This window comes from Peromyscus eremicus, chromosome 6 (assembly GCF_949786415.1).
Source record: "Peromyscus eremicus chromosome 6, PerEre_H2_v1, whole genome shotgun sequence".
NCBI lineage: Eukaryota > Metazoa > Chordata > Mammalia > Rodentia > Cricetidae > Peromyscus > Peromyscus eremicus.
The window spans coordinates 88,331,034-88,345,408 of NC_081421.1; the positions used below are offsets into that span (position 1 = coordinate 88,331,034).

General features: G+C 43.0%; 1 protein-coding gene across 3 annotated transcripts in view; it reads right to left on the reverse strand.

Moving 5' to 3' along the window:
- The window catches only part of Cdc14a (cell division cycle 14A), a 175,947-nt gene that overhangs the window by 137,509 nt on the left and 24,063 nt on the right, over positions 1–14,375 (reverse strand). For all 3 annotated transcript variants that reach the window (XM_059266133.1, XM_059266134.1, XM_059266132.1), the window contains exon 3: positions 11,840–11,915. In XM_059266133.1, the coding sequence (XP_059122116.1) occupies positions 11,840–11,915 (76 nt within the window). The remainder of the gene's footprint in view (positions 1–11,839; positions 11,916–14,375) is intronic.

Sequence of the window (14,375 nt, forward strand, 5' to 3'; positions counted from 1 at the left end):
TCTTGAAAACACAAAAACTAAAAGGTTATTATCAATGCTGTTCATACATGGCTCGTTGCTTTCTCAATTTTGAATTACTGAGTTTCTGGCATTTCTTATTTAATTTTACTGTTTGTTAATTAATATGTTGTGCCACTTATTGTTCTTCACCAGTAAGTTGAGGGTTTTGTTTGTCTATCTGTCTTGTTTTGTTTGAGACAAGGTCTCACGATGTAGCCCTGGCTGGTCTAGAACTTGCTATGTAGAGCAAGCTGGCCTTGAACTCACAGAGATCCACCTACCTCTGTCTTTCTATTGCTGTGCTCTCCATCAATAAGTTACGATCAAGGAGGATCTTTAACACTTCCCTGGCCTTTGAGTCTCCATCTCTAAAGACTGCCTTACGCCAGTGAGGCTTTGCACATGGGTCAGACTGAGCAGGAGGACTCAGCAGCTCCCAGCTTCCTGCTCTTGCATGGCATGTGTCCCTAAACTACTGTGAGGAGGAATGATCAACAGCCTATGCTGAAGCCCGGATTCCCTTTATTGATGCACTTCTCTAGGAAGCATTTTGGTGTCACACCAACACTATGGTTTTGTTGTGTGGATTAAATCTACTGGTCAAGAGTGACAGTTCATACTGCTCTTCTCTCGTTGTGAATGTTCATCTCTTGGTGGAGTTGGAGGTGTTTTGGGTTTATTTTTCTGCTTTTGTTTTATCTTCTTTCTTTTAGACAAGAGTCTCATGTAAGCTAAAGACTTGTAAGTCTCATGTAAGCTGGCCTTGAACTCACTTTGCAATCAAGGGTGACCTTGAACTCTTGTTCTCCTACCTCTACTTCCCAAGTGCTGGGATCACAGGGGTGCACATCAACCCAGTTGCATGGTTCTGTTGGTTTATTTTGGGTTTGGGGTAAGACTTTTTTTTTTAATTTCTATGTTTCCTTGTTCTCACTCTCTTTCTCTCTCTCAATCTAAACTATATAAACTATGAAGTCCACCTTGAGATGGAACCATGAAGCTAAAGGATAGAATTCTGAGGAAGACTTTCTTGTCATAGTGTCAATAAACGTTTTTAAAGTGAAGATAACACGGGTTAAATTTTCTAAAAAACTTACAGCTTCTTAAATTTTACGAGCTTTCAAAAATTACAACAGATAGTATTCTTCACAAAATCTATCTAGATATTAACTATTCTTTTATTTATCTGTAGGGTGGGGGGGGTGCATCACAACACACATGAAGGGCGGAGAACAACTTTGCAGAGTGTTCTCACCTTCCACCATATTAAGGCTGGGTCTCTTTTATTGTGTCTGCTGATTGGCTGTGGACTCCAGACTAGCTGGCCACAGTCTTCCTGGCAGTCCTCCTGACTCCACTTCCCATCTCACTATAGGAAAGCGGGGAGACAGACACACAAGCCACCACATCCAGCTCCTTCCACAGGTTCCAGGAATGACCTCGGGTCATCAAGCTTCTGAGGCTAGTGTTTCTTTGTGTGAGCCATCTCCTCAGCCCTAGAAACTTTAACTATTTCCAAATATTTCCCATGGAAAGCTGCCAAGGGAAGCAAACTTTTGTTTGTTGAAGCTAACAGCTGATTTATAGAGGAATTTTTGGAGCATTTGTACTGCTCAGATGTTTTTGGACTTAATTTTCAGAGTTTAGGTCTTCAAAGCTCTACAGGTGAGCTTTCCATGTAGTGAAATGCTTTCCATGTAGTGAAGCGTGGTCACTATCCCCCAGGTCAGACCACAGTGAAGTACAGCCATTGCCCCCCCAGGTCAGAACACAGTGAAGTCCAGCCATTGTCCTCCCAGGTCAGACCACAGTGAAGTCCAGCCACTGTCCCCCCAGGTCAGACCACAGTGGAGACCAGCCATTGTCCTCCCAGGTCAGACCACAGTGAAGTCCAGCCACTGTCCCCCCAGGTCAGACCACAGTGGAGACCAGCCACTGTCCCCCCAGGTCAGACCACGGGGAGTGGAATTCTTGCTCACCAAGTCAAAACCAATCCAAGTGGATGACAGCAGATGAGAATCTGGTCAGCTGTAGCCCTGTCTAATGCTCCCCTCACCTCAGCCAAGCTCCCTCCTATAGACACCCTCCCTGTCCCCTAGCGGCACCAATGATAATGTTCACGGGAAGACATCCTAACACTACAGTGAAAGCACTGGAGATAATAAAACATTTTGTCAGTTATCTGGCTAACGTTTTGTGCGACTGGACTGATAAGAAAGAAACCTTTAATGTTTTTCCTTTCGAATATGAAAAAAACCCACCCTTTCAAGCAAACACACCCGGCCTGTTATGCAATCCCAGCCCCCTAGAAGGAGCACCACCGTCCAGTGGGGACACACCTACATCTCTCTCATGAAGACAATGGTTCATATGGACAGGGTCAAGGATGCTCTGGGAGACAAACCTCCAGACACAGCGACCAGGAAGCTTCACCCTGCATGTGAGCGAGCGGCACCGGTCACGGGCTGGGGGCCCAGAGTGCATTCCCAAGAGGAAAGGAAGCTGGGAAACAGCATTCGTCTCTCTGCTTTCTGAACAACCCTTCACACTCTTGACCTCCACCTTGACCTCCCCGCCATGATGGACCGCGCCCTGAGGCGGCCGGGCAGAACAAACCTTCTTTCCATAAGTGGCTTCTGTTCAGGATTTTGTCACAGCAACAGGAAAAGTAAATAACAAGATAGAAAAACCTTGTCCTTTGGGGAGAGACCAAATTTAGGCACCACAGGAGTCTACTTTATAAATGAACCACCAACATTTTCTGAGATTCTGCCTTGAGTCCAGGGGAGAGCCTCTCAGGCCTCTGGAAGGACATCAGCCTCCTCTTAACCCCTGGCCCATCTCCTCTGCAGTCTCCCAGGTAGACCTGGCTCTCCAAAGAGAACATCTGCATACATCTGGCTTCCAGGAAGCTAGCCCCATTCTTACTGATTCTTTCATTCCTTCATCTGAGATGCTCGAAGATCACAAAACCACTGTCCAGGGGCAAAGCAGATGTGAACACTGGTCAAACCAAGTCAGTCTTACACACCAAAAGGAAGACGTCTCCGAAGGAATACTAAGGTAAAAGGCCTCTGGCCATCTCACGGCCAAAGCACACGCGACAGCCACTACCCATCTGTATGTTTTAGATTTCCATCTTGAAACTGGCACGTATAGCCTTCTGAACCTTCTCAATCGAAGCAGACAACTGGCCCTAGCAGCAGCAGCGGGAGCAGCAGCAGCTAATATCTGTAAGCCATTTGCTACATCCCATCATTTCCCACGGCAACAGGAGTGACGCCAGAGGGGTCCGGTTCAGCAGCACTCGGGGTGCGTCTCAAAGCAGAGGTCCCAAGCAAGGCTGAAATATAATAAGGCGTGGTGCACTTTATCAGAACATAAGCCAGGAACCAGGAAAGGCCTGCAGCAAACACTTACACAACCACGTGTGGGAGGCAGGAGGAATCCAGAACTCTCTTGCTGAGGCTGATAATTGGTGTAAACCTCAATTATGAAGCCATAACAAGTTTTGTGGCTCAGAATTTATTAAATAAGTCTTGGGCTGAAAAGGTCAGCGTTATAAAAATTTTTCAGAAATAAAAAAATAAATAAAATAAACTTAAACCTAAACTCCATTATATTTTATTATTATATTATCGTATTCCATTTCATGCTTGCAGGGGACTGGTACAAAAGGCCCTGGAGAACTTAGAAGGCATTGGCTGTTGGGCCCACCCAGAGTTCCTGACTCAGTGGAACAAAGCCTGGGAAATCCACTAGTCTACATTTATTGGTAAATTCTGGAAGAATATTACACACAAATATGATGCCCCCTCCCCATCCCACTCCCCTTGAAAATGCTGTGATTCCAAAACCATGCAGTGAATCAATTTGCCTCCTGAAAAACAAAAAGTCCCTTGTGAAAGAATTCCAAATCACGCTATCTTACCTTTTAAAAGCACATTACAGAAAAACATTTCCACAGACTCCTAAGAAACCTTTGCCACGATAAACCAATACTATCCATTACAGGCAACGCCACCTCACAACCAAGGTCCCTCAGGGGTCTCATAACTAAGCCACTGCCAGCAGAGTTATTCCAGAGGCTTAAAATTCAGATACCTGCAGGGTCCTAGAACTCAGAGTGGGCCAGGTCACAAACAACAAAAGCAGTTCCTACCAAAGCACATGGAGCTCAACTCTGCTGTTGCCACGCAAGAACTGGGCACAGCATCGTCAGATCCGTCAACGTACGAAAGGAGGCCCAAATACAAAATTCTGTGTGCATTTTCATACGTTGCTGACCACAGATTTAAGTTTCTTTCTTTCCTTCTTCCTTCCTTCCTTCCTTCCTTTCTTTTTTTTTTTTTTTTTTTTTTTTTTTTTTTTTTTTTTTTTTTTGGTTTTTTGAGACAGGGTTTCTCTGTGTAGCTTTGCGCCTTTCCTGGAACTCACTTGGTAGCCCAGGCTGGCCTCGAACTCACAGAGATCCACCTGGCTCTGCCTCCCGAGTGCTGGGATTAAAGGCGTGCGCCACCACCGCCCGGCTCCTTCCTTCCTTTCTTTCTTTCTTTCTTTCTCTTTCTTTTTTTTTTTTTTTCTTTAAATAGATTCACTGTGTACCCATGGAACGTGCTCTGTAGACCAGGCTGGCCTTGAACTCAGAGATCTGCACTGCCTCTGCCTCCCGAGTGCTGGGATGCATGCCACTCACTGCACCTTGCTCAAATTTAATATTTTTTCTTAAGAGAGCTTATCCAACCCAGGGCATGTCTGTAGACAGAATGCCAACCACTGTGCTGTGCCCGGTTGCCAGGCTAAGGAAATTCGACCACTCCTATCAGCTGCTCCAGGAAGACTTTATGAGGGGAACTCTGTCTCCAGCAACACATGTGATCTCAAGTTAATGAATATCTGATGCAAACTATCCACTAAGGCTCCTTGAAAACAAGGGGACAACTACTGAGGGAGGCATTCGCAGGACACGCGCTCTACAATAACTGTTTCGTTTGACAAGCTGAAGAAAGACAGAAGAGCATCTGTCCATTTACATTGCCAAACCCAGAGAGATTCCGAAATACTCAACAGAAGAGCATCTGTCGATTTACATCGCCAAACCTAGAGAGATCCCCAGACCTGCTTTGCTTACCTGAGTATGAAAGTTTTATGAGATTCACATAAATCATGGTAAGTACATGGTGTATCAGCACATATATTTAATGGCATTTGTCAAGCAGGCAAAGTGACACCGTGACAGACTGATACAAAGGTCAAGGGGAGGATGCCACATACACGTCTTCTGTCTTTGAATGAAAAGCTATGTGAAGGGCTGCATTCAGGTGTAGGAGTAACTTAACTCTACAAGACAAACAAGCCATGGACACGCAGAGGTAGAAGGAAAGGAAGCCATGCTAACAAGAGAATAGCACAGCCTAGCCTTAGGTGACAGTGACATACACCAATCATGCACTTGTTCAGCTTAGGTCAGGACACCACAAACCACTGAAGCATCCAACCACAGACTGTGATACAGGCAGGTGCAAAACTAACAGAAACAGAGCGAATGGGTCACATAAAGAACACCGATTCTTAAGCGGCCTTTCGATAAAGTTGCTCGAAATGCTAGACGGAAAATTGAGTCATTTGGTTAGGACAGTATGTCTAATTAAGCTATGTGAATCAATCCAGGGAAAGGAAGATACAGCCAGATTAATATACTCCTTAATAAGAAATACAGCCCATGCACATCTCTAAGCAGGCATGTGTTGCCAGTGATGGTGGGCAGACTAAGGAGAGCAAAGCACAGGGCTATGGCCAAGGCATCATTCTCTTACTGATGACTAGGTTAGCCCAGCAATGCCCACGGCGATCAGCACCTCGACAGCCATCGGGGGTCACTACCAAAGCAATAAAGTGAGCAGATCTTCCAGGGAGCCGCCAGGACTCTATGTGTTTACCTCCAGCTTTCTCAGGAAAGGGACATTCTTGAACATTTTCTTTGGCTGCACAAGATAAAATATGGTCCATGTTTTGCTTGGAACTATGATAAAAACAGGTTGAATTTTTTATTTTAAAAGAAAACTAGTGTTTCTTTATGGTCTATTTTTGCTTCAAACCCAGTAGATTGCATTAAAAGATGGCACATTTGGTCAAAAAAAAATCACTCATAAAATTATTTCTCAGTAGGCAGGGGCAGGAGGATAACGAGTTCAAGTCCATCCTCATCCTCAGCTGTACAGTACGCTCCAGGCCAGCCTCTGTTACATGAGACCCTGTCCCCAAAGGGTATGGGGGTATATGTATGTGCATGCGCATGTGTGTGTTTGATCATTCAGATCATACAGTTGAAGGCACTTGAGAATTCTCTTAGGGTCTTCCAGCCTGAGGGTTTCTGAATGCATACAAAACATCCATGCCTTGCTTTACGAGCTCCAAATGTGCGTGTTCCCATGAGTTACCATCCTACTACCTCTTAAAACTACATGAACTGGCTCCAGAACGTAGCTCTCTTTTCTTCTCCCCCAAGCCCATCAACCTGAAACACAAGAGAACTGCATGAGGAGACCTCAACATGCTTTTGTGCTTATAAAAAGAGGGTGTCTATCATGACATCAAAGAGTTCTTGTGGACAAGCACCGGAGAGCGTGGCAGCTGCCTGGGTTCCAGGATAGAATTACTGCCCTGATTCAGTCAGCAACAAGGGCATTCCCAGAACCCACCCCCTGCCAGGCCCCCTCGGTGCTTCAACACAACCCTTTCTTCCAGGATGCCTGCTCTTCCTGCCCTTTCATCCTGGAGAGGTAATGGGGGAGCTTTGTACAGGTCTCAGAATATTCTTTGAGTCCTTTCTACATTGTCCAAGATTACTGTAACTGTTTTGTTGATTCAGAGCGGCAGCTGTGTTGTTGTTTTTTTTTTTTAAGTTGATGCCCTAGAAAACGTCTCCTCTCTTCAAGTTTTTTAACCCAAGCTGAGAGTTTCTGTTTCTCTGGAGAAAAATAAAATCAATGATTAATAACATACCAACTATGTTAAGAAAGGCTTGTGCCATTGTATTGCTTCTATTAAATTTTCAGGCTTCTCAATTAGCTTTGATTTTTCTTAACTGATTAAATTAGGAGAAAGTAGTGTTTAGTTTTTAATTACTGCCAATTTTGTCTCCTTCTAATACAGCCTTGAAGCATTTACATTGTAGTTCAGTGTTCTTGGCATTGTCTAAACAAAAGATCCCTCTGAGAATCAATAAGGAGCTGCAAGTCTTCCCAGAAGAAAAATATAAGTACACACCAAAGTGTACATGTAATTTCGTGATTTACAGATCCCTTGCAATACCAGGTTGACAATTCCTGCCCTCCCATCAATCACTGATGACACTTTCCACTGAACAGTCCATAGTCTTTCAATTGTTCCCGCCAGGAAGTTTCTCCTCTTTGCTGCCTCTCCATGGTAAGAATTGATCAGAAACAGCAACCTTGGACCCATGGTTGCATAACATGTTCGTAACAATTTGTTAAACAGTATACAACAAGCAATGCTTTTGTTGATGGTGGGGATAATGCCTCTTGTTTGGGACACTTTAAATAAATATTTCATGGATAATTCCCCATTCTGACCAACATAATTACAACTGAAGTCACTGGCAATCAAATGTGCATGGACACATTTAAAAAAAATCAGTAAATTTGGAATAAATCATTATCTCAAAGCACTGAGTTGAAAAAACATCTATGGCATTTAAGAAAGGAGAAACAAGCTGGGTGTGGCAGCACACACCTTAAGTCCCAGCACTCAGAGAGGCAGAGGCAGGAGGATCTCTGTGAGTTCAAGGTCAGGCTGGTCTACAAAGCCAGTTCCAGGAAAACCAGGGCAACATAGAGAAACCCTGTCTTGAAAAACCAAAAAGAAAAGGAGAAACTTGGGAATTAGAATAGAATTCATGGCAAAAATTATCTATTTTTTGCCATGAAATTAGGAATGAAAAAAATAAATAAAAACATAACTTGAAGGAATAAAAATCTCCAGACTATTAAATAACATGTGCCTAAATCACAGTGTTTTAAAAAAAATTAATAAAATTTTGAATGTTAAAAAAATAAAGAAATTGAGAAATCACATAGAGAAGAATTCTAACAGGAAGTTACTAATTAAAATAATGCTATAAAGGAGGACAGGAAGATGGCTCAGCAGGTAAAGGTACTTGCCACTAAGCCTGACAACCTGAGTTCGATCCCCAGAATGTACATAACTGACTCCTGTAAGGTGTCCTCTGACCTCCACACACACGTTATTGCAAACATCTCTCTCCTCTCTCTCTCTCTCTCTCTCTCTCTCTCTCTCTCTCTCTCTCTCTCTCTCACACACACACACACACACACACACACACACACACACACACACACCAAGGATTTAAGCCAGGGGGATGTGGCATTCAGTCAGACAGGCCATGGTGACGAATCGAATGCATGAGTGGAGTAAAGTGCAAGGCTCAGGGTGACAAGGATACTTCCATTCCCAGTAAATCAGTATATGAAATCACCCACAGGAAGATGTCAAGGACAGAGCTGGCAAGGTAAGGCTTTTGAAAGGTATGGGTAGCAAGGTATCCTGGCCCCAATCAAGATGAGGAAACATGGATAGCCAAGGAAACAGACGCATCAGCCAGATATGGATGCTCTGGGAGGACGGGGAGATGGCCAGTGTAAAGATGCTGTTGGCAGAGTGACAGAGACTGTTACTGTGAGGCGTGTGTAACAGGAAGAGTATATTCCAAATAGGAGAGCATGGGGTCTAAGCTCCTGGAAATGATAACATAGCCAGGGTGGCAGGCACAGCCACTGGACAGGAAAGAAGGCCCCAGAGACCTGGGAGAGTGAGCAAGGAAGGATTCTAAACCCAAGGCCCAGATTACCCCCGCCCCAGGCAAAGATAAGCGTGTGAACAATGACACCCGCTCGACTTCACCTGTGACACAGGTCACACATCTCTCTTAGGTTCCCATCTCTCCCTGTGATTGAACTGTGTCTCAACAGCTGTCACTTAGATTCCTAAGAGTGTGTTGACCAGCTTCCCCGTAGGGGAACGACAGCACTAAGGGTGAAGAAGGTATTCAAAACTTCCCAGAAGAACTATTAGACTTCCTACCTGAACTTACAGATGTGACATTAGGAACGTGATTTGGCATAGCAGCTTAATTTTGAAATTTGCAAAGCTCTCTCACATAAACCTTCTGAGACCATCCTAACTACTATTCCCACGAAGCTCTGGAATTCTTTTTTTTTTTAAGACATTATTTTTTTTAAAAGCTGTTATGTAGCTCTAGCTGCCCTGGAACTGACTGTGGAGACCAGCCCTCAAACTCACAGATATCCACCTGCCTCTGCCTCCTGAGTGCTGGGATTAAAGGCGTGCACCACCATGCCTGGCTAGAATTCTTACGTTATAAATAAGAAACAGATTCTACAGTTCTGGCTTTAGATTGTTAACATAAATTTTTTTCTCCTGATGAGATATTCTATTTGGTATGGTTCACTTAATTAACATTTGAGTTTTGAAAAGTCAATCCTTCAGAAAGCTACAGATTAGCCATTAATTAAAGCTAAAAAATGTTATTCCAGGCATCTATAGCTGATTCCTGATCATTGGAATGAACCAAGGGGACTGTCAGAACTTTATTAAACTTTCATAATTATGTAAGGAAGTTTTGGAAATGAAAGAAAATTTAAACAAGTCTCTATACACACTCACTGTTAGGTATAGAATATGGTAGAAAAAAAAAATCCAATCCAGTCACTCTTCTACAACCACTGTAAGTAGACTCTTGAGTTAGATGCATGACTTCATCTTCCTAATAATGATTTATTTCTCTTTGGTACCTCCAGACAGTTTAGGTCCCATGGTCACTTGAGCATGGTTCATGCCAGCTACATGATAGCATAATTAGCAAATAGGGGCTTGGGAGACAGCGTAGTGGGAAAGATCATTTCCTATACTAATGTAAGGACCTGAGTTTGGATCCATAGTACCCATGTAAAAGCAGGGGATGGGGAGGTCACACAGACTGGCAACCCCTGACCTAGAGGACAGAGAAGTGGATCCAGAAACTTGGCCTACCCAGCCTAGCCAAATGGTAAGCTCCAGGTTCAGTGAGAGACTTTGTCTCAAGGAAATGAGGTGGACAGTGATAGAGCCAGACACTCCACGTCTTTCTCTAGCGCCCTCCCCACACACATATGCATGGAGAGAGACAGAGACAGAGACAGAGAGACAGAGAGAGAGACAGAGACAGAGAGACAGAGACAGAGAGACAAAGAGAGAGACAGAGACAGAGAGAGAGACAGAGAGACAGAGAGAGAGACAGAGAGAGACAGAGAGACAGAGAGAGAAACAGAGAGAGACAGAGAGAGACAGATAGATGGAGAGAGAGAGAGACAGAGAGACAGAGATAGAGAGAGAGAGGTGGAATTAGAGTAGAATTCATGAGCTTTATGATGGAGTCAGGGAAGAAGTAAAAGCAGGAAAGAGTGGATTCCACACGAGTTCATTCATGTTTCTCTTTACCTTGGTTGCTTTTCAACCCTTTCATCTAAATGGCACGGGAAGGAGAGAAGAGAGGGAGGGAGAGGAAACCCCCAGATCCTCCCGAGGAAAACATGAGGGTCAGGCATTGACTAATGACCCTTCCAGTCATTGAAAGTTCACTTTAAAGGTTATTTTTTACCTCCCTATGATCATAAAAATATCTACTTTTCTAAACTACAAACAGTAGCTCCTTGGTTCTTGTTTACTTAAATGAACATACAATACATTTTTAAGTCAGGTAATATTGCATGATTTAATTCCTAAGTGTGTTGGGTGTGATAACTTTTTTGTTATGTAATTATTAACTAAATGTCATTGTATAACCATATTGTATGACACCACATTGATATCAATGGCAAAAATCTGGAAATGTATAAAGCATACTCTGCCAGACTACATTTATATCTAAGTTCAACCAAAAACCCAAAGGCAATCGCTGAGCAGGTGTGTGTAAGCCACTGTACTGTAGAACAGAAACACTTTATCCAACATAAAGAACAAAACACTAAGCATTATAAGTCTGTGATTATCTTAGGAGCATATATCGTGGTATACTGTTTCTCAAACTGAAACATTCAAGAGGTCCATTTAGAAATTGGAAGAAAAATATAAAGGTTAGTTTCCATGTAGTAAACTTAATACTGTAAATGTCAATTTTTTTATATACTCAGTTTAAAAGGAAAAAAGTCTACATAACAAAAATCCATATATACATACAGAAAATGAGAAGGATCCCGTGTAAAACAAACACTGCAGACTAATACTGAATGCCTGCCCACATTCTGTCAGAGCAGGTTAATTCTATCACTGCTGATTCACGGGTCTCACTTGGTTATTAACTCTACAGAGATGACGTTCAACAATATGCAAAATTTTCCATCTTGACCAAACAAAACCTGGTTATGTGCCTGATGAGACCCTTCATCACCCCATAATAGCATCGACAAGCACATCTGAAGGCTGTGGAAAAATTATCCTATGAGGGAATCTGACAGAAACTCATGAACGACCTAAAAGGCTGTGCCCCTTCCTTAGATCATGGCTGCAATGACTTCACTCAGCTCATGTCGCGGCTGTCCTGAAGAAAGAAAGAGGTTAACATGCCCTTTGTGGTATAATCAGGAGGATCGATTTCAACTCCTAGGTGAACTCTCACAAATTTCTAAAGATCTAAATCACCTGATTAAATCATGTGTGTGTGTGCAAAACAATCCCACTGGGCAGGTTTCCTGGTTTAAACATTTTAATTCCAAAACACAAACAGGTCTAGAATACTCACTTTTAGTTTCTTGTTTAGTTTACAGCAGTATCTGTACACCATTGCCAAGTTCAGAGGTCCAAAATCTGCATAGAAACTGAGATATATACATATATAAAATAGCATTTAGTACAAGCACAGTTTTCAGTAACATAGATGCTCACTTTTCACTTCATCTAATTTGTAATCACATTTCAATTATCTTCAGGAATAGGTTCATTCCCTAAGTAGTCTGGTCCGTGCCAATCCAGGTACCTCAGAGTTCCACCCTACTCGTACCCTACAGTTCTTCTAACCAATCTCTTAACAGAGAACTAGTTGGGCAATTTTGAGTCTTAAGTCCTTTTAACTCCTTCATGTGCCATTTAGATGGAAGGGTTGAAAGGCAGCCAAGGGAGAGAGGAATGTGAATGAACTCATGTGGAACCCACTCTTTCCTGCTTTTACTTCTTCCCTGACTCCATCATAAAGCTCATGAATTCCTCTAATTTCATGTCTTCCACTCAAACACCCTCAACTCTCATGTATCTAACTGCAGTAGTCCTTTTTCCCTCTTCATTCTTCTTAAACGTCCTGTATTATAAGACATAATGGCTCCCCTTCCCTCCCCTACACCTTCAGAATACGGTCATCAACCTGAACATAAATCTCTCACTGTCATGAGTCTAATTGGTGACCTAATGGAAAAGAGTACTCTTGTCTACCTCTGACCCAGGACTGGTCTTCACCTTCACATTCCTACTGGACCCACTGTCTACAGGCTTTCCAACACCTCAAACTCAGTGTGCCTACACACATCTTTCCTTCAAAATAGCCCTGAGCTTTTCTGAATCACAGAAGCATGAAACCGCTCAAACACGTTACAGCAAAAACATTATTACATCAAATGCGCTACCACTCTCCTATACCCCTTCCCTTTCTGTCCCCAGTGACACATCAGAAGCCCAGCTCCCCTTCAGCTTAGTCATGCTCTGTTGGAATTCTCAGTCTCCTTCCCAATGATGGCGCATTTCATCATACAATTCAATCTCCCTTCTTTCATTTCCTATTACTCAAAATTGCTGAGTGGCTCCTCACTACTGAAGGATGACTCCACCATCCAGGAGCCAAAGCTTAACACGCCATGCTCCTAGCTTCCAGGCTGATCCCGTCTCCTAACAGGTCCCTCTCAGGACCTTCATTCCACATGACACATCCACCTCTTACCTCCAAACGTTCACCATCCCTAATGCCACCCTCCACTCACAATAGTCCTCTTACAGATAATACCCTCTCCTCTGGTCACTTTCCTTAGTTTCTTCAAGATGGCCTTCAAATGCAACCTCCACAAAGCCTTTGCAGTCACACTAGGGGGCACTACCTAAGCTTTGCTCAAAGTCCTCAAAACCTTTCCTTTTCAATGACTCTTTCAGCAAAATACACATAACGTCACATATTATGGAGAATTTTACATGAAGAGTCTGTCTAATCAACTGCAACATGAGCTTCCCCATCAAGGAACCTATTTATACTTCACAGATTTGGAAGAACATCCTAGATGCAATACAACTAAAAATGAGTCACCATGCAGAAATGCTCATTAGTACTCTAAATTCAACTCAGTCTAGAGCACAAATGTATTAAATACCACCAAGTTTGCAGAAACCCATCTTTGAAACCCCCTCTTACTGAGAAAGACATGTAAGTCTTCTCTGCCACCCAAATTACATACATCACTCCAACTACAAGTCTGCCAATACCTACTGGCCTTAGGTAAGGCCAGGCGGTGGTGGCGCACACCTTTAATCCCAGCACTCGGGAAACAGAGGCAGGCAGATCTTTGTGAGTTCGAGGCCAGCCTGATCTTCCAGGAAAGGTGCAAAGCTACACAGAGAAACCCTGTCTCGAAAAACAAAACAACAACAAAAAAAAAATACTGACATTATATGTGTTATCCATGTTAAACAAAGTAGGAATGTTGTGGAACATATAGAACTAAAATTGGCTGCCTTTACAACAGGGTTCATGAAAAAAATAATAACACAAAATGACCCAGAAAAAGAAACTTCTAATGATTTGAAGTAAAAGTTCCTTATTTATTTCTAAAGTTTTCAAGGTGGTGTTAATTTAGTTCTAAAGTTCCCAGTGTGGTGCTAGGCTATAAATACAAATAAAAACCCACTGAAAACATTAAAATGAGGGCTGGAGGTGTACCTCGAGGGCACAGCACACACTTAGCATGCACAAGGTTCCACCCCCAGCACCAGGGGGGAAATGAGAACGCATATACGTAGGGACCTAACTGCATTGTTTAGGGCAACACTGTCTTTACAGCAGAGATTTTCTTGTTCTTGGGTTCATTGGAAGCAGCACTTTTTAACAAACATACCTTGCAGTTTTGTTTTGGGTTTGGGTTCTGGTTTTTTGGAACATACATATTGACCCTTGTATAATTCAAAATTAAATGTGGGGGCTGGAGAGATGGCTCAGAGGTTAAGAGCACTGACTGCACTTCCAGAGGTCCTGAGTTCAATTCCCAGCAACCACATGGTGGCTCACAACCATCTGTAATGAGATC